Below are 19,443 nucleotides of genomic sequence, written 5' to 3'. Positions count from 1 at the left end.
CAAAGAAACACATTCATGAGGAATTAACAGGACAAATACATGTATATATATATAGGCTCTGGGTGTTTAATTAGTGAAATATCTAAATCTAGTCTGGACTTGGGAGACTCAATTATAGTAATCAGGTTTGTTTACACAGGTTTCTCACCTGGATTCCCATCTCTGGCAGTAAGGTTGTCCTACCTCCACATGAGAGGTTTACTGCCTGATTTGGGGAAACAAAGGAGGATCAGATAAAGGAAGGCAGGAGGGAAGGGAAAACAGCAGGGAAGGAGGAGGGAGAGAGAGAAGGGGATAAGGAGGCAGCTCCTAGGAAGATGGACTTTTTTACAGAGAAATTATCCAGTTCCTCAGAGATAACTTTTTCTTGTAACTCCATTCTAAACTATTGAATTATATCTTAAGAGTGTTGGATTTGAACTGAAGGGATCTAAGGTATTAAATGAGATATGAGCAGAAGTGTTTACTCTTCCACTCTAGAAATAAGCGAGGATAAGCCTAGCCAGTATGGAAAGGTTTAAGTTTTGCTCACCTAGAAGCAGAAAGATGAAATAGCCTCAAATTATTCCCTTTTAAAAGAGAACTATGACATAGTTGAATGTTAGAGACTATTCTTTAAAATTATTAATAAGTTAAGGGCCTTGGAAGGTATCAACTAATTCTGATTTTGTAATTCTAACAAACTATGCCTTCCGCTTTTCCTTCAAGGAGACTTTGTGATTCCACACCCGATTCATGGCATTCTTTACATCCTTATTCCTCAGAGTGTAGATGAGTGGGTTTAGCATCGGGGTGATGGTAGTATAGAACACAGACACAGCCTTATCCAGTGGGAAAGTGGTGGATGGACGGAGGTAAATAAAGATACAAGGGACAAAGAAGGAAGTTACTACAGTGAAGTGAGATCCACAGGTAGAGAGAGCCTTGCGCCGGCCCTCAGCAGACTGCTTCCGAAGACTGACTAAAATGACTGTGTAGGAGGCCAGAAGAATGAGGAAACACCCCAGGGAGATGAGACCACTATTGGCAATCACCAACATGTTTACTAGGGTTGTGTCAGCGCAGGCAAGTTTTAGAACTGGGTGGACATCGCAAAAGTAGTGGTCAATGATCTGAGAGCTGCAGAAGGGTAACTGAAAGGTCAGGAGGGTCTGAACAAAGGAGTGAGCCAGGCCTCCCAGCCAGGACAGTGATGCCAGCAGGGTGCAAGCAGTGGTACTCATGATGTTGGCATAACGGAGCGGTTGGCAGATGGCAGCATAACGGTCAAAAGCCATGACAGTCAAAACAAAAATCTCAGTACAACCAAAAAAGTGGAAGGTAAACATCTGAGTTACACAGCCCCAGTAGGAAATAATCTTTTTCTCAGAAACAAAGTCTGCAATCATCTTGGGTGCTGTGGCTGAGGAATAGGCAATGTCCACAAAGGACAAGTTACTGAGGAAGAAATACATGGGTGTATGAAGTCGGGGATCAGAAAAAACCATGAGCAAAATGAGCAGGTTTCCCCCCAGGATCACCATATAGAAGAGGAGGAATAGAGCAAAGAGCATCAGTTGCATTCCAGGATCTTGGGAAAGTCCTAAAAATATAAACTCGGTAACATTGTTGACTACTTCCACGGAGATCCAGGCAGAACTGGTTGAGTGGCTCTGGTTCTCTGCAAAAATAAATGTTATAAACCATTGTAAGCGAGTCAAGCCTAACAGGAACAGCCTTCTGAAAACATTTGAAAGTGAAAGAAAGTGAAAGTGAAATGGAAGTCCCTCAGTCGTGTCCGACTCTTTGCGACCCCATGGACTGTAGCCTACCAGGCTCCTCTGTCCATGGGATTTTCCAGGCAATAGTACTGGAGTGGATTGCCATTTCCTTCTCCAGGGGATCTTCTCGACCCAGGGATCGAACCTGGATCTCCCTCATTGTAGACAGATGCTTTACCATCTGAGCCACCAAGTGATGTTAAATATAGCAGAGTAAAATATTAATATTTCTTGAGTATAGTTCAGGGATATTTTTTCTTACCACATTATTGACTCCCATTTGATTTTCTATTATGCTTAGACCTACAGTTCCTTTCTCCCAATTGTTTTCCTTCATAATCATCCTGTCCCTCTCTCTCAGTCTCTCTCTCTCTGATCTCACACTGCCCACTCCCACATCAGAAATTCTCTTTGGTATGAAAACACTTTAAGTATTAAATGGATAAATTAATTTTTGAGGCTAAAGATACAAGCAAGGAGTTAGCATTTTAGATTTGACGTCTAAAATTCCTAAATGAACCTTTTAATATAATATATACAGATCAACTTTACAAGAATAACATTCAATTTAGTCAAGTGAGAATGACTCAGTTTCTAGTTTCTAAATTAGGTTGGAAGTTTCAGTGCAATTAAAAATGAAATTATTTTTAGTGACTGAAAACAACATATACATTGACTCCCTGGCTCACCAACAACCTACGCTTGTAAATTTACTTTGGAAGAGTTTGAATCCTAATCTTTGACCTGCATAAAGAAGTTCAGCTTCACTTGCCAGTAAGGAATACATCAAACTATACAGAGAAATACTTTGTCCTATGTATTGGATAGAATACAATCCAATCCAAAGTATTTTACATAGGAAAATACTTTGTCCTATGTGATGGCTCAGATGGTAAAGAATCCGCCTACAGTGCAGGAGACCTGGATTCAATTCCTGGATCAGGAAGATCCCCTGGAGAAGGGAATGGCTATCCACTTCAGTATTCTTGCTTGGAGAATTCCATAGACAGAGGAGCCTGGTGGGCTACAGTTTATGGGGTGAAAAGAATCAGACACGAATGACTAGCATACACATTTTGTGCTAAAGAGTTGAAAAATTTTTAAATTACTAAAACTTTTATCATCCTTAATACTTTTGCCTTAAAAAGCCCTTGCAATTATAGTTAAGAATTAGGAATAAAATGTCCCATACAGATAATGGTAGTAAGTGTATTTTACAATTGTATAAATTGTTTTACAGGTTACATACAGAAGTGCTTAAGGCATACAGAAAAAGTACTGGATAAAATAATCAGAGATGAATTCTTGAAAGAGATGAATCAAGAGACAAAATTTAAAGATCCTCAGAATGAAAATGGCTCCTCTGAATTATGCAAATGTTTTCTCTGAATCAAACCTCTTTCTTCATGGATAGTGGAAAGAGCACTGCCCATAGCTGAGTGATTTGAGTACCCTCACCAACTGTTAACTTTGGGTAAATCTACTTACTTTCTCTGAATATTTGTTTTCTCATCTATAAAAGATGGATGATAAAGTTTTGGCCTCACAAAGCTGTTATAGAAATAAAATGAGATCATCTATATAACATTTTTGTATTTATGAAGTGCTTTACCTTATAATTTGATTCTATGAAGTGAAATCTCTCTAGTAGGTAGATTTGTAATTTGATGTAGTCAGTAATTATATTAAAGCTATATAGACAACTAAGAGACAATACTAAAATTCATATCTAACTTTATTCCTGAGACAATAAACCATAATGTCTGTTTATTTTCATTGTAGAAATACTATTAGTAATGGTTATTATGAACTATTAAGCACTTTTCTGTGTGCAGGATTGTATGCTAAACGATTATCTTATGTTACCTCATTTTATCCTCACAATGTGTGTGTGCTCAGTTGTGTCCAGCTCTTTGTGACCCCATGAATTGTAGCCCACCAAGCTCCTCTGTCCATGGAGTTTTCCAGGCAAGAATACTGGAGTGGGTTGCCATGCACTCCTCCAAGGGATCTTCCTGGCCCAGGGATCGAGCCCAAGTCTCCAGCATTGCAGGTGTATTCTTTACCACTGAGCAGAAGGGGCTGACATTTGAATTGTTTTATTCTGATCCTAGAACCCACAAAATACACAAGCTCTTAAATAAATGATGAAAGACAGAATAATAGAAAAATGATAGATAATTGATAATGATAGATTGATGATTATAGATATAGATGGACAGATAGATGATAAATAGATCAGAGAAAGATAAACTGCTCATGAAAAAACAATTGCATTTAAAAAACAATTGCTCTGTTATGGTGTAAAGCCCTTTGGTAGGAAGATATGCTCTGTGTCCTTAAATCTTCAAATACTCTGTGACACTGTAACAGTAAAGCCAACCTGTACTCAGTTATCACCAGCTGGTAAGATCATAAGGATTGAAAAATATTTAGATAATAAGAGAAAACACTTATCTTGTACTTACTATGTGCCAGTTATTGCTCACATTTAGTTCTCATACAAATCTTATGAGATAGGCTATCATCATTATCCCCACTTCAGAGATGAGGAAACTGAAGAACAAAGAGAGGAAATAACTTGCCCAAGATCATGGAGCTTGTGACTGGCATTACTACTTGAACCTAGGAAATGGGATCTCAATTTTTTAAACCAATATTCATATTTCTGGGGCTGATGGCATCAAAATCACCATATCTTCTTTCTCATTGGAAAGTCTTAAACCTTCTGTATAGTCAAAATACTGTATCCCTTTTCTGCTAATCATGAAGGGTTTATTTACTTTTTAATTACGTATAGTATTTGGAGAGAAGGACTACTGTTGCAATGGGCAAGATCATCGCAACATACACAGTTTCTGTCCAACTTTGCTCAAATTTAATTTACAATAAGAATGCAATAGCAAGTGATGTGGTATTGATCATTAATCTAGATATCATTTTATTTGTCATAACACAATCAAATAGAGGAGGTCCACTCGAAAACTTACAATCACAGTTCTCTGAGATAAGGGTAAAGAAGTCCAGGAGAATCAGGAACACCTTTCCACACAAGGTTATCAGTGAGTGGAATTTTGGAATGTGAATTAGAGCTAACCTGAAGATGACCCTGCAGGGTGTGGGCACAGAAAAGTGGACAAGGCAGGAAGTGAATAGTGAGTAGAATATATGATGTAAATATAGGATGTAAATCATCATAGCATCCTCTACGGGAAATGTCAACAAGTTTGATGTGATTCAGTACAGAATCCATGGATGGAAGTGTCAGGAAATGAGGATGAAAAGGAAGAGTTTCTCATGTCATAAAAGAGCCCTGTGAGTTAAGTTGAAGTGTTGGAATTTATTTTGGATGACTTGGGGGATTCCCAGGATAGGAGGAAAGCAGGAACAGGAGGTGGTAAAGACCACTTGTTAAAAGAGGTCTGAAACTCAGTTTTCCTAGATTCAAATTCTACCTCTACTACAATTCTTGCTAGCACTATGACTTTAGGAAAGCTACTTAACTCCCTTTGCCTGTTTTTTCAAATGCAAAAGGTGGATAAGACTAAAATATACCTCATAAGTATTGTAAAGATTACATATGTGTTCCATATAAAGCACTTATGTACATGGCACAGTGTTAAGTGAATATATGATTAGAATTACCTGTGACTGGAGAAAGGGAAGCCTGTATAGCAGCTGACTTAGGACACTAGTCTTCTTATCATGTCCATATCCTAATTCCCATTTATATGTATTTCCACACTTGTCAAAATCTTAGAAAATACATCTACTTTTGACAACAAACCTTTCAAATACATTTTTAACTGAAATAAGAACAACGTTTTTCCAGTAGTCATGTATATGGATGTGAGACTTGGACCATAAAGAAGGCTGAGTGCTGAAGAAAATAGAAGTTTTTGAACTGTAGTGTTGGAGAAGACTCTTGAGAGTGCCTTGGAGATCTCTTGGAGAGTCCCTTGGAGAGCAAGGAGACCATGCTGGTCAATCCTAAAGGAAATCAATCCTGAATATTCATTGGGAGGACTGATGCTGAAGCTGAAACTCCAATACTTTGGCTACCTGATACGAATAGCCAAATCCTTAGAAAAGGCCCTGATGCTGGGAAAGATTGAAGTCAGGAGGAGAAAATGACAGAGAATAAAATGGTTTGATGGCATCACTGACTCAATGGATGTGAGTTTGAACAAACTCCGGGAGATGGTGAAGGACAGGGAAGCCTGGTGTGCTGCAGTCCATGGGGTGGCAAAGAGCTGGACACTACTGAGCAACTGAACAAAAAAGAACAATGTAGTTTATGTCCCTGTAAGGTTTTCTTTAAGAGTCAAGCAAGGATACCCAAAGATACTTACACAGCTGTTTTATTTTTCCTAAATAGCGACTATCTCAACTTTATTTTGAATCTACCTCGGTAGCCCATGAAATTAATCCAAGCCTAAGGCTCAAGAGCCTTTCTACTATCTTCGTTAGGGGAAAGAGCACAGAGATCAAAAAACTGGGCTTTACTCATAGCTCTGCTTCTTACAGGCTGTGTGATTTAAGATTTTCCTCACTTCTATTAACTTCAGTCCTCCTCTGTGAAGGAATAATGCCACCAATGCTGAGGATCAAGTCAGTTAACAGATATAGAAACAATGTGATTTGCAAATCTAAGTCAAGATCATTTTTGTGATAGACTTTCAGGAGCATCAGTATGAGACTGGTGCAAAGCCAACCTTTTCAGGAGCATTAGTATCAGACTAGGTTGAATTCGGCCTCTCCTCAAAGATGCTAAAGAATATATACTAGGTATAGGTATAATGGAATCTATGCTGCTAAAGAAACAGCATTGCTACTATTCCACTGACCTACCTAAATTATTTCAAATAGCACAAATAGCAAGATTGCAGCTCCCTAAAATTTTCTGAGAGAAAAGGCTCAGCCTTAGTTTCTCCTGTGAGCAATTTGCAAATGACAGAGACCAAACATTCTGGACCTTTTTCCTAACAGTAAGCTCCATCCCACAGCAAACTTTCTTTATACAATAGTGTCTAAACAAATAGAGTTGAAAAATCTGCAAATGAGTTAATGTAACACAATGTAGACTATACACATATTTCTATATTTCATGCAGCACAAATATTTATTTGTCCTTTCACTTAGTAATTGCTCAATCTCAGATAGTAAAGAATCTGCCTGTAATGCAGGAGACCTGGGTTCAATTCCTGGGTCAGGAAGATCCCCTGGAAAAGGAAGTGGCAACCCACTCTAGTATTCTTGCCTGGAGAATCCCATGGACAGAGGAGCCTGACAGGCTACAGTCTATGGGGTCGCAAAAGTCGGACACGACTTAGCAACTAAACCATCACTTAGAAATTATTTATTGAGCATTTTCTCTGTGTCTGGTACTGTGTTGTGAACATAAAAAGATGAATAAAAACCTATTCTTGACATAAAACCATTCATTTTAAAGTAATACCTTTAAAAGACTTTCTCAAAGCCTTGTAAATTTATGTAAAATTTGAAATCTAAATATAAAGATGGTGAAGGACAGGGAAGCCTGGAGTGCTGCAGTCCATGGGGTTGCAAAGAGGGAGACACGACTGTGTGACTAAACAACAATAAGTAAAAAGAATATGAGAGACCGCTTGACTTGCTTTATTCCACTTCTTTAACCACTGGTGAAACAAATGAAACGCAGAGAGGAAACTGAATTATCGAGGTTCCACTGTTACTGGTAAAACTAGGATGAAACTCCAATTGGATAATAGGATAGATACTTCAAACTGTAATAAACTTCTTCCTTAATTAACAGTATTACAAGAACAAAAATTGCAAAGTGGATGAAGAATTTAAGATTTCCCTTTATGCAAGAATATGATTTACATCAATAACATTACCTCTGTCTCTTTCACCAGTTGTTAACCTGGCATTCCAGGTACATACTTACTCTGGCTGTCTTCCTGAGTGTGGTCCCACGACATGGATTTGGACAACCTGAGATCTTCTTGGATCAATAAAATGTTCTGAGCTAGAAATGCGACATATATCCAGAAATTCACACTAAAAAACTGAGATCTGTATAGCGATGCTTCTCTTATGTATGTGCCACATTTCACAGAAAGGACTGCCCTACAGCCTAAGATAAAGTCCTGAGTTTGATCATCTGTTTTTTTCTTCTCACTCTCTTTCTCTATCTCTTTCTCCCTTTCTTTCTCAAAGATAGAACTTCATGAGGTTAAAACCATGCCATAGCTTCTGATCTTGGTCTGCAAGAACTTCTTCTATATTCCTGTCTGCCAGAAGAAAGAAACCATCAGCAATCTTTATGCCTCATCACAACCCTGAGGGAATTGTGGGGCCAGTGATTGGGTAGCAGCTGGACAGGAAAAGTACAAGTGTAATAACCTCTAAACCACTCCTTATAAAACTATATTGAAGGCTACTTGATAAAAAACTAGGTAATAAGTACTCAGGCCATTTCCACAGTTTTACACAATTTACTCAAAATCGGGGCAAGAGAAAGGAGAAGGTGATTCTCGGTATCAATGTATTGGACCCTTTATCAACAATAAATATTTGCTTAGACAACTGACAATATTTTACTTCATTTTAAAATTTGCTGAAGTTCTAGAAGATAAGCAAAATGTTTAATTTAACAGCACTGTGAAGACAGTGCCTCAGTCCTATTAGTACATGAACCAGTTTCTTAGGGATTTGGGTCAGGGAGGTTTGACTCGAGTTGAGGATTACACCTCTAAAATCGAGTATAAAATTTACTCAGTGAATTACAGTGTGAACTTTCAGGTCGAGGCTAAAGTTCTGTGTGTTTGAATGGTACCACCATATACCATGAAAGATATAATAACCCAATTAAGATGAAAATGCACCTTGGCTAGTGATCTTTCTGAGGCAAAAAGGACTTACATTGGTTGCAGCGTAAAAAATGTGTCTTTTGTTATTGCTGGCAACAGTTGATTGTTCTATGATGGGGCTAGAGTATCAGTAAAGGGGTGTTTAGTTAATGTAGCAGTATTGGTTGATTAGTTGTGACAAATGTACCATAGTAATGTAAGAAATTAACAATAGAGGAAATGATGTGACATATACAGAAACTGTCTCCACTGTCTTAGCAACTATTCTGTAAATTTGAAACTGTTGTGAAATTTTAACAAAATACTTAGATTTTTAAAAGATGGTATAAAAGCCTTGAAAGTAGAGAACATTTTTTTATATTCCAAATGAGATTATTTTAACCTGATTTTGAGGAAACATATATCACCTAACATGAAATTTCCTGTGTCAAAGCTAGTTGCAATATGAATGAAGGAGTTATCAGGAGTTTTATTATCATGTGGCAGGGGTCTAGGATTAAAATCTCTAGTTCCTCTTTGTTTCCTCTGATTCTCCAGGATCAAAAAATTGTACAATCTTCTTTCAGCTTTTATTTTGCATTGAACAGAACAGTTAGCAATAATTTTAATATAACCAGACAGTATTTAGTGAGTTCTGACCACCTGTAGACACACTTTTTAGAGCTTTACAAGTCTTATTTTTTGTTATTATTTTGTTTAAGTTTCCTGAGAACCCTGTGGGGCAGATACTATTATTTTCCTCATTGAACAAAGAGATATTGAGGTTAAGTCGCTTGTCCTCTGGTAAGTGGTGGAGGTAGACCATGACGAGAACGTCAAACTCCAGCGTCCACACTTCTCACATCTCTGCTCTACTCCCCTAGCCATCTGGGCTCACACATTGTCTTCAAATACTATTCACCTCCTCCTGGTGGATATTGAGAGCCTTTATAATTAGATATCTGGGTGACCTGTTGATGCCTGGGGGAACCCCCAAATGGCAAAATGTCTACCGCATTTCCAAGCACATAATAGGCTTTCAGCAAATAGCTGCTCACTCAAAGAATGGATAATAAATTAATAATGAATTCACAAAGGAATAATGAATGAATGAGTATAAAAGGATCCAAAAATAGAATTTATTTATTAAAGGAACATCTGCCTGGAAATTGTTTCCTCTAGATGAGGAGTAAACACTGTGATAGCACACTGACTTCTTTTCCATAACACTGAATAATTTCCAGGGCTCCAAGAGGGGATAATTTAACCATAAGAAAGCTTCTGTTTCTAAAAATCCCAAATAAATGACTCTGTAAAACTATATTGAAGATGACTTGGTAAATAGCTAGTTAAAATTCAAATCATTCCCATATATTTGTGTACAATTTGCTCAAAGTTGGCACAAGGTAAAGTGAAGGATGGTACTCAGTATTACTATTTGGGACCACTAACCCTACAACAACAAATAAAACTTGCTTTTCTTACTATTGGTTTCCTTACTTTGTTCTTACTATTCTTGACTCATTCACAAGGTGTTTAGAGCTAGGCCATAAATGTGCAGTCTTAGCTCTCACGAGTTCTGGAAATGTGAAGTCAATAACCCTCCTGTGACTTCACGAATCAGACTTGTCTTTGTATCCTTTCACTTCTTTCAGTACCCCAAAGGACTCCAAGAGCTTGTGAGAAGAGGCAGACCCACCTTGAATATCTGTGGGACTCAAAGCAAGAGTACAAATAGAACCCATGTACCATGTCTAAAAGCTATACTGAGTGAAGTAAGTTAGACAGAGAAAGACAAATATCATATTTATTGGTTATTTGTGAAATCTAAAACAACGGGTACAGATGAACTTATCTACAAAATAGAAAAAGAGTTACAGAAATTAAATATCATTTCAAGGGAATAAAGGAGGGGATAGACTGGGAGAGCAGATAAGGCAATGGCAACCTACTCCAGTACTGTTGCCTGGAGAATCCCATGATGAAGGAGCCTGGTGGGCTATAGTCCATGGGGTCGCTAAGAGTTGGACACGACTGAGCGACTTCACTTTCACTTTTCACTTTCATGCATTGGAGAAGGCAATGGCAATCCACTCCAGTGTCCTTGCCTTGAGAATCCCAGGGACGGGGGAGCCTGGTGGACTCCCGTCTATGGGGTCGCACAGAGTCGGACACGACTGAAGCGACTTAGCAGCAGCAGCAGACTGGGAGAGAGGGGAGATTGAATTGGAAGGTTGGGATTGACATATAAACACTACTATATACAAAATATATGACTAATAAGGACCTAATGTATAACACAGGGAACTCTACTCTGTAATGACCTATGTGGGAAAAGAATCTAAAAGAAGAGTGTGTATATGTATATGAATAACTGATTCACTTTGTTGTACAGCAGAAACTAACACAGCATTGTAAATCAAATATAATCCAACAAAAAAATTTTTTTAAAAAGCTATAAATCAAGGTAACAACATTTAAATTAATTTTAATTTTATCATAGAAAATAATGTTCTCATACTCATAACTAACTACTGGAAGGCCAGGTTCAAACTTAAAACCCATCAGACATGGCAGTATGGATATAGCAAGTTTGGGTGCTCAGTCCCCAGCCTGCATTTTCTGGTTCCAAATCCCAGTACAAGAGATCTCTCATGTATGAGTGTGGATTCTGCAGCCCAGCCAGGCTCTAGTCACGCAGTTCTCACTCAGTGCCCTTCAGTCCGAAGGTGCACACAAACACAGAGCTATGATCCAGCCTCAGGGAGGCAGCCCTGAAGCAGCTCAGGCAAGCCACGGAAGCGCTCTCGGCGCATCTGAATTCTGAACTCTGTGTATGCACGCTTGCTAAATCAGTCACTTCAGTTTTGTCTGACTCTTTGTGACCCTATGCACTGTAGCCCACAGGTTCCTCTGTCCATGGGATTCTCCAGGAAAGAATAGTGGAGTGGGTTATTATTTCTCCAGGGGATTTTCCCAACCCAGAGATCAAACCTGTTATCTTTTATGTCTCCTGCTTTGGGAAGTGGGTTCTTACCACTAGCGTCACCTGAGAGGTCCTGTGAATTCTGTAGATAATATCAACAATGTACAGTCTGAAAAACAGAAATTTTATAAGGTTAGTTGCCGGGAGCCACCATGGGAGATCCCACCCATGACAAGGTCATGTGGAAGAGCCATGACGAGCAAGGCGGATCATGGCTCAAGAGATTCCCTGGATTTGCTCGAGCATCTACCCCAAAACCAGAATCTGTCTGTCTTACTATTTTGTGCCTTTCACCAACTCTTCTGACATTAACAGGGGGCTATCCCTGACCGCCTTTCTCTGGAAAAAATCAACTTAGGGCTTTAGTTCATGGACATGATAAGAATGTTTCAATTCAAACCCCTCTGTTGGCATTCTAGCTTGCCTGACAGGTTTATCCATACTCTTGCAATTAACACACATGATCGTTCACAACTCCCCAACCTTGAAAGGCACGGGAAGCCAAAACATTCTAAAAGTCCTAATGAGCATAGAGTCCTTTATGGGATGTCCTTTAAGGGATGAAAAATTATTAGAATAGATAGTACTGATAAAGAGCTTCATTATTGGGCCAATGCTTGCTGCCAAGTGCCAATATCCCTTATCCATGTGCACCTGGGAGTGCATTGGTTAACATAGTTGGAATGTGAGAAAAACAAGCAGCAGCCTTGGAATTAACCACATCAGACCTTTGAGCTAATTGGTTCTTTCTTTGTTGTGACCCACTGCACCTTTGCTCTGTGAGAATGTAACTCTGTTTAGTACTTTCTGAGGCTGGGAGAAATAAAGAAGAAACACTTTAAGGGAAAAAAAGTTTTCTGGCTGAGCAGCCTTTATCAAAAAAGGGTCATAAAATGTCCACAGGCCTCCAAGGCCAGAAGATAATGTACACAACATTGTTTATGGGAAAGGTATGCAGAAAAAATCCTGGTTTCCATAAAGACAAAATAGATGTAATGTTTGGGCTGACTCTGTATGACTTTGCATCTTTCATTTCCCTCTATGTACAATTCAAGGTATAAAAGTTCCTTTTGAAAATAAAGTTATGGGCCTCGCTCACCAAAGCTTGGTCTCCCCGTGTCGTTCTTTTTTTTCCTTTTCCCTCCTTTTCGCTCTCTGTTCTTCTTTCAGGATGACTCCTTGGAACACGGGAGCTTTATTGGCTTTCTGTGTTAATCAAGGAAGATCAAGCCTCTTTCTCTTCTATCTATCCCTAATCGCCTAGGCCGTCATCCTGAGGGTACCCCTGGATCCTGCTGGGGCTGGACCCCGGCAGTTATTACTAAAACTTTTTGGTGGTGCTAATGGTAAAGAACCTGTCTGCCATGCAGGAGACATAAAAGACATGGGTGGGTTCAATCCCTGGGTCAGAAAGATCCCCTGGAAGGGTCATGACAACCCACCCCAGTATTCTTGCCTGGAGAATCTCATGGACAAAGACTGGCAAGCTACAGTCCATAGGGTCACAAAGAGTTGGACACAACTGAAGCAACTTAGCACTCAGCAGAGAACTGATAATGCAAAAACAGTATCTTGCTTTTCTGAATATTATGCTACCAGTTCCAGATATCAAAAGGACTTTTAAAATGTGGTGGTCAGAACACAGGAAATTACATGTTGGGTCATATGTGTGTGCATGGGTGTGTGTATATATATATACATATATATATATATATATATATATACATGCATACACAATATGAAGATAACAGAAACTTTCTGATTGCCAAATTATCCCCTCTAAGAGCTCTAGAAATTATGAAGTGTTATGGAAAAGAAATCAACATGCCATCACAGTGTTTACTCCTCATCTACTAAAAACATTTCCAGAAAGATGTTCCTTTAATAAATAAATCCTATTTTTGAATCCTTTTATATTCTTTCATTCATTATTCCTTTGTGAATTCATTATTAATTTATTATCCATTCATTGAGTGAGAAGCTATTTTCTGAAAGCCTATTATGTGCTTGGAAATGTGGTAGACATTTTGCCATTTGGAGGATCCCCCAGGCATCAACAGGTCACCCAAATATCTAATTATAAAGGCTCTCACTATCCACCTGGAGAAGGTGAATAGTATTCGAAGACAGTATGTGAGCCCAGATGCCTGGGGGAGTAGAAGAGAGAGGTGAGAAGTGTGGACGTTGGAGTTTGACATCCTCATCATGGTCCAGCTCCACTATTTACTAGGGGACAAGAGACTTTACCTCTTGATTATCTCTTTGTTTGATGAGGACAATAAAATAATAGTATCTGCCCCACAGGGTTCTCAGGAAAGTTAAACACAATAACACTTGTTACCCTCTAATAAGTGTGATTTCCTAAGGCCTTCAATTTTCCTATGAAAGAGACATTAGAAAAAGGGGATGTTGCAGTCAGCTGATGCAATAAGAAAGCCTGGAGCTTCATGTTCCTGCAATGTTCCTACAATGTGCCTGGCTGACTCTCAGCACCACTTAATCCCTCCTGTCAACTCACACACTACTCTGACTGGCAGTTTCCTCATGTCAGCCCTTCTGGATATCTATGGTAGACAATAGTTCTCTGTGGAAATATCATGGAGTGAAAGGAAAAGAAGAGGGTGTAATCAGTACCAGGAGGCCATGCACCCTCATTCATCCTGTTAAGAAATCACCCAAGTGGTAGCTTTGTTCCTGGTCTTTGAGAATTCCTTCTGTAGCCACATATACATACACACACACACACACACACACACACACACACACACACACACAGTTTCTTAAGCATAAAGTCACTAACTCCCAGCATAAAACTGAAAATCCACTCTTTATTCCAATGTAAAGAAAACTCTTACATAATGAGTATTGCAAATTATCTAGTAAATCAAAGTACTAGGTAGAATTTCAGACGTTTTTTTCCTGAAGTATGCTTTTTAACTAAGTAATTAGAAAAGCCTCCCTATAGCAATTGATTAGGAAATAAAGAGAACAAATATAAAAATATTCTTCAAAGTCCATCATTCTATTATTATTTAGTAAATAGAATGAATTCCTTCCATAGGCATAAAAAGTTGCAAAGAGCCTTAAGTCATAGGTTTGTTGTAGTTGTTTAATCACTGTCATGTCCTACCCTTTGCGACTCTGTAGCCCTCCAGGATCCTCTATCTATGGGATGTAGGAGGCAAGAATACTGGTGTGGGTTGCCATTTCCTTCTTCAGGGGATCTTCCTGACACAAGGATCGAACCCACATCTCCTGCTTGGCAGGCAGATTTTTACCACTGAGTCACCTAGATAATCTTAAATATAAATGTTCTGGTGAATCTTTTTAAGGATCTCCTAGGTCTCGAGATCCTATGCAGGTATAATTGAAATAAAGCAGTTAGTTCATCTGATTGTATTAATACTCTTCCTGGGGAGAAAAAAATATTAACTTAGACTTAATTAAAGTTTTTAGCTTTCTTGGTTAATTACACTTTTTCTACATGATCTTGGGCAAGATATTATTTAACAAATTTGAGTTGGTAAAAACAAAGTTGAATAATATTACTTACTTTTCAAAGCACTTCTGGGCAGAGCAATAGTTCTTCAAGGGCAGGAACCAGGTAGGTGGGAGCTTTAAACCATAGCTCATTTCTTTCTCTTTTTCCTTTAGAGTTCAGAGCTCTTAAACATTGTGAACAGTTAAAGAACAATCTTATCAGTTCTCTCCCAATACTTCAGCTAAAAGAAAAACTCTAGGTGAAATGGAATGCCTCTTCTAAAGAATTCTCTACAGCAGAATGCTGAGAGCTTCCCTCACTCCAGCACCCTTAGACTTCCTTTCCTTTACACATAAACTTCATTAAGAGCTTATGTTCAATCAAATGAGTTGTTCAACTGCATTTCCAAAAATTGGCACAATGTACAACATAGTTCCTGGGTGACCACTATTATACAGGCTAGTTTATGATGTTTTCAAGCTTTGTTGCAGACAAAACAAAAGCGATTCACATTGCCTTGGAAGATTCTCTGATGAGACCTCAGAAGGAACTTCTGGACACCAGGAAATGTTATACTCTAGAGGACTAGGACACAAAAGGAGCTGTACAATCTTCTTTCATTTGAAAAGAGCTTAAAAGGGAAATGAATAAAGGAAGACCACTTATAGGCAAAAGGCTAGAAGAGCTGATCTTTCAACGTGTCCCTTTGACCTTAGTACTCAATTCTTATTATCATTTGTGGGCCAGTAAACACTACTGAGGTCCTTGCTTAATATTTGACACCTGATACAGTCACCTATGCCTCCCAGCTATAATCAAGAACAATGCATTATAATTTTTATACTGCCTTCTCTTTTATACCAAAGTCACCAAATTTCTTCTCATGCATGTACTCAGGTATAGGATGAGTTAAGAGTGTTAAGAAAGAATATATTTTCTAAATCACCTCTTCCTGTTCATTCTTGGACATGGCAGCAGGATGTCACATGTTTTTTTCTCAGCTTCTTCATAGCTGTCTTCATATCAGTGTTTCTGAGAGTATAAATGAGGGGGTTCAACATAGGTGTGATCACTGTGTAGAAGACAGAGAAAACTTTGTCCACAGAGAAGCTGCAGAAAGGTCTCAGGTAGATGAATACACACGGCACAAAGATCAGACTGACCACTGTTAGGTGGGAGGCACAGGTAGAGAGTGCCCTGTTCTGGCCCTGGCGGAAGCGAGTTCTCAGGGTGACCAGGATGACAGCATAAGAGAAGAGCAAAACCAAGAAACAGACAAGAGACAATAGACCACTGTTCGAGACCATCAGCACTTCTACTACATATGTGTCTGTGCAGGCTAGCTTGATGACCTGTGGGACGTCACAGTAGAAGTTGTCCAGTTTATTGGGCCCACAGAAGGGCAGCTGAATGACCAGTGTGACCTGTGTGATAGAATGGACAAAACCCCCACACCAACAGGCAAAAACCATCTGAAGGCACAGCTGGTGGTTCATGACTGTCAGGTACTGCAAAGGATTACATATGGCAACATACCTATCATAGGCCATGGCTGTCAGCAGAAACATCTCACTGGCTCCCAGAAAGTGCAGGAAGCAGATCTGGGCCAGGCATCCGGAAAAAGAGATGATCTTGTCCTCCTGTACGAAATCTCCTAACATCTTGGGCACAGTAACACAGCTCAGGCATAGGTCAATGAAGGACAGGTGGCCCAAAAAATAGTACATAGGTGATTGGAGCAGGTGAGTATCAGCTCGCACCGTTACCACTATCAAGAGGTTTCCCAGGACAATGGCCATGTAAAACAACAGAAATATTAAGAAGAGAAATAGCTGCAGCTCCAAGGATGATGATAGACCCAGAAGAACAAATTCTGTCACCTTAGAATCATTTTCTTTTTTCATCAGGTCAAGAATACCAAGTGACCTAAGAAAGATGAATTAAATTAGAACAAGAGAGATTTAAGCTAGACAAAAGGCAAAAAAAAAAAGAAAGAGGAAACTGAAATAATGGAAGAAACGGGAATTAGGATCCAGATGGGTTATATTAGAATTAGGTAGGCTCAGGACAGTATTGCCATGAATCCAGCTATCGTTGTATTACCACTAAGTAGTGTCCGACTCTTTTGTGACCCCATGGACTGTTGCCTGCCAGCTTCCTCCATCCATGGGATTTCCCAGTTGACGAACCCACTGTAGTGGGTTACCATTTCCTTCTTCAGGGCATCTTCCCACCCCAGGGATTGAACCTGCATCTCCTACATTGGCAAATGAATTCTTTACTGTTGAGCTTCCAGGGAAGCCCCCATGAATCCAGTGCCTTCTGTTATGTAAATTTGATCCTGTCTTATCCAAATCTTGTAGCCACCTTCCAAAATACTACCATCCCTAGAATTCCCTGATGCTGTGGGAATTTCATTGTTCTGTAAATGCTTCTAAGTGCATAAAACAAGAACAAGACTCAAATTATTTCTTAAATTTAAGATTTATAAATGTCAGTATATAGAAAAAAAGAGTATGAACAACAGGAGGTATAAAAAGGATTTCAGAGTCAGAAAGAGGTATAAGGGAGGAGACTGGAGATCTGAGAAACTTACATCATTGAATATCAGGAACTATGCAGTTTCAAAGAAAGAACATTTTACCCTGCTCTTCATTCCACCAGCTCCTTCTTCATAGTCTCAGGCTAGCAAAATGAGAAATTCTCAGATGACCATCAAAGTTGCCCTGTCTGTGCCCTCATGGTGTTCTTATGAGTCAAGCCTTAATTGAGGGCTGGCTGTAAGGACTGGAGAGATCCCCTCTCCCTAGGGCTTTGTCTGTATCTGACGCTTTTATGGTCCTTATGCCACCATTCAGCCTAATGAGTCCTGGGATTCCCTGGGCTGCTGTTGTTAGTTGTCTGCATGTCAGTTCTTGCTGGAAAGCTGACCTTGGGCTCTGAAGGTTCTGAAACAGTCAGACCTTATTGTACAACACAGCCCTCCCATTTACCTATTTCGTATTGATTAATTTGACACTACGTGTGCTACCAATTTTCCATATGTCAGTCTGTTATCTGAGTAAAACAATACTCAATGGTTTCCCAACCATGCTTCCTGGAGTGGGTTAGGCTGAATGATAAATGCCAAGTTACCATAGGAAGCTGTACAAGCAGGAACACTTCCTTCAGGGTGTTACAGAGTCTTAATACAACACAAGTCTCTTGATGATACTTCAAGCATCTTCTCTAACTGGTGCCTATGTATGGATCTTATCCAGAAAACAAAGATGCTATCTTTAGTAACTGACTTGTGTTGCTGTCAAAGTAAAATTTTTTATGTTATAAAACATAATTCTGATATGGCTGATTCATGTTGAAGTTTGAAAGAAAACAACAAAATTCTGTAAAACAATTATCCTTCAATAAAAAATAAATTAAAAAAACAGAATTCTGAAATAGATGATGAATACATGTCAAAATTGTATTTAATTCTTTAATGAGGGATGGTAGGATGACAAAGCCAATTCAAAAAACAATATAAATAATGACTTTGTATAATCACAGTATAAAAAAGAACACTAAAATAAAATTTCTAAATATATAAACCAGTTAATGCCCTAAAGGAAAACACAACCTTAACATTTGGGATTTTTTTTCCCCCACACTAACAAGAAAATTGACACAGTTCAGCAGTTTTCTATTATATCTAACTATATAATTGTACACATCTGAAATCCCATAAATAGCAAATACTAGGTTAAAATTACATCCTTCTAGAGTTAGATGAGCCTTAAGTAGGCTTGTTAAATAACATTTTAACATGACATTAAAAGGTAACACTTATACTTGGATTTCACTTTAGGATAAGAATAAGAAATAAAGCATACCAGCAGGATAATATCAGACATTTCTCTCTTGCAGAAGGAGTTCTCATGGCAGACAGGTTTTTAGATTTTTTTTCCCTCCCACTGCAAAGTGACAGTTCAAGGGAAAAGAAGAGATATACGCAGGTGAGAGTAGGACCCACACTGAGTTAGATTATTCAGGCATTGTTGAGGTCAATATCACCCATCCAACTGCATCAGCATAGCTCCAGGGTCCCTGAAAGAAACATACCCAGTCATTAGAGTCATTGCTCTCCAGAATGCCCAAATCTATGTCTTCTCATCAGCCTCATCTATGGCTTTTTAATAGGCCATTCATTATCTTCTTAATCTAGATAAAAATTTCTAAATCAGTTTTATCCTAAAAATTATTTCCCATAAGCATAGTTGACATTCCACCATTTTTAGGTTTGCAATGAACAGAGATAGAAAATTAACCCAAAATAATATTTATTTAGAAAAAATTATTGCAGTTACTTTGAACTAAAGTGAGTAATATACTTCCCTTCAAACTTCT

The 19,443-nt window shown here is 38.7% G+C and overlaps 2 protein-coding genes across 2 annotated transcripts; both read right to left on the bottom strand.

The window, feature by feature from the left end:
- Positions 1 to 683: 683 nt before the first annotated feature.
- OR4H12 (olfactory receptor family 4 subfamily H member 12) lies at positions 684 to 1,562 on the bottom strand. Its single transcript, NM_001390236.1, has one exon. It carries the CDS (start codon positions 1,560 to 1,562, stop codon positions 684 to 686), a length of 879 nt encoding a protein of 292 aa, NP_001377165.1.
- Positions 1,563 to 16,002: 14,440 nt separating this feature from the next.
- Positions 16,003 to 16,979, bottom strand: OR4Q3 (olfactory receptor family 4 subfamily Q member 3). Its single transcript, XM_010809154.4, is given in 2 exon segments — positions 16,003 to 16,055; positions 16,058 to 16,979. Coding segments are annotated over 2 exon segments (960 nt in total). The 5' UTR covers positions 16,965 to 16,979.
- Between the last annotated feature and the right edge of the window lie 2,464 nt (positions 16,980 to 19,443).

This window comes from Bos taurus, chromosome 10 (genome assembly GCF_002263795.3).
Source record: "Bos taurus isolate L1 Dominette 01449 registration number 42190680 breed Hereford chromosome 10, ARS-UCD2.0, whole genome shotgun sequence".
In the NCBI taxonomy this organism is placed as follows: domain Eukaryota; kingdom Metazoa; phylum Chordata; class Mammalia; order Artiodactyla; family Bovidae; genus Bos; species Bos taurus.
This window is presented reverse-complemented; position numbering and strand designations above follow the sequence as displayed.

Excerpts from the sequence above, each read along its gene's own strand:
- OR4H12 (NM_001390236.1), bottom strand. The coding sequence starts at position 1,562 with ATGCAACTGATGCTCTTTGCTCTATTCCTCCTCTTCTATATGGTGATC.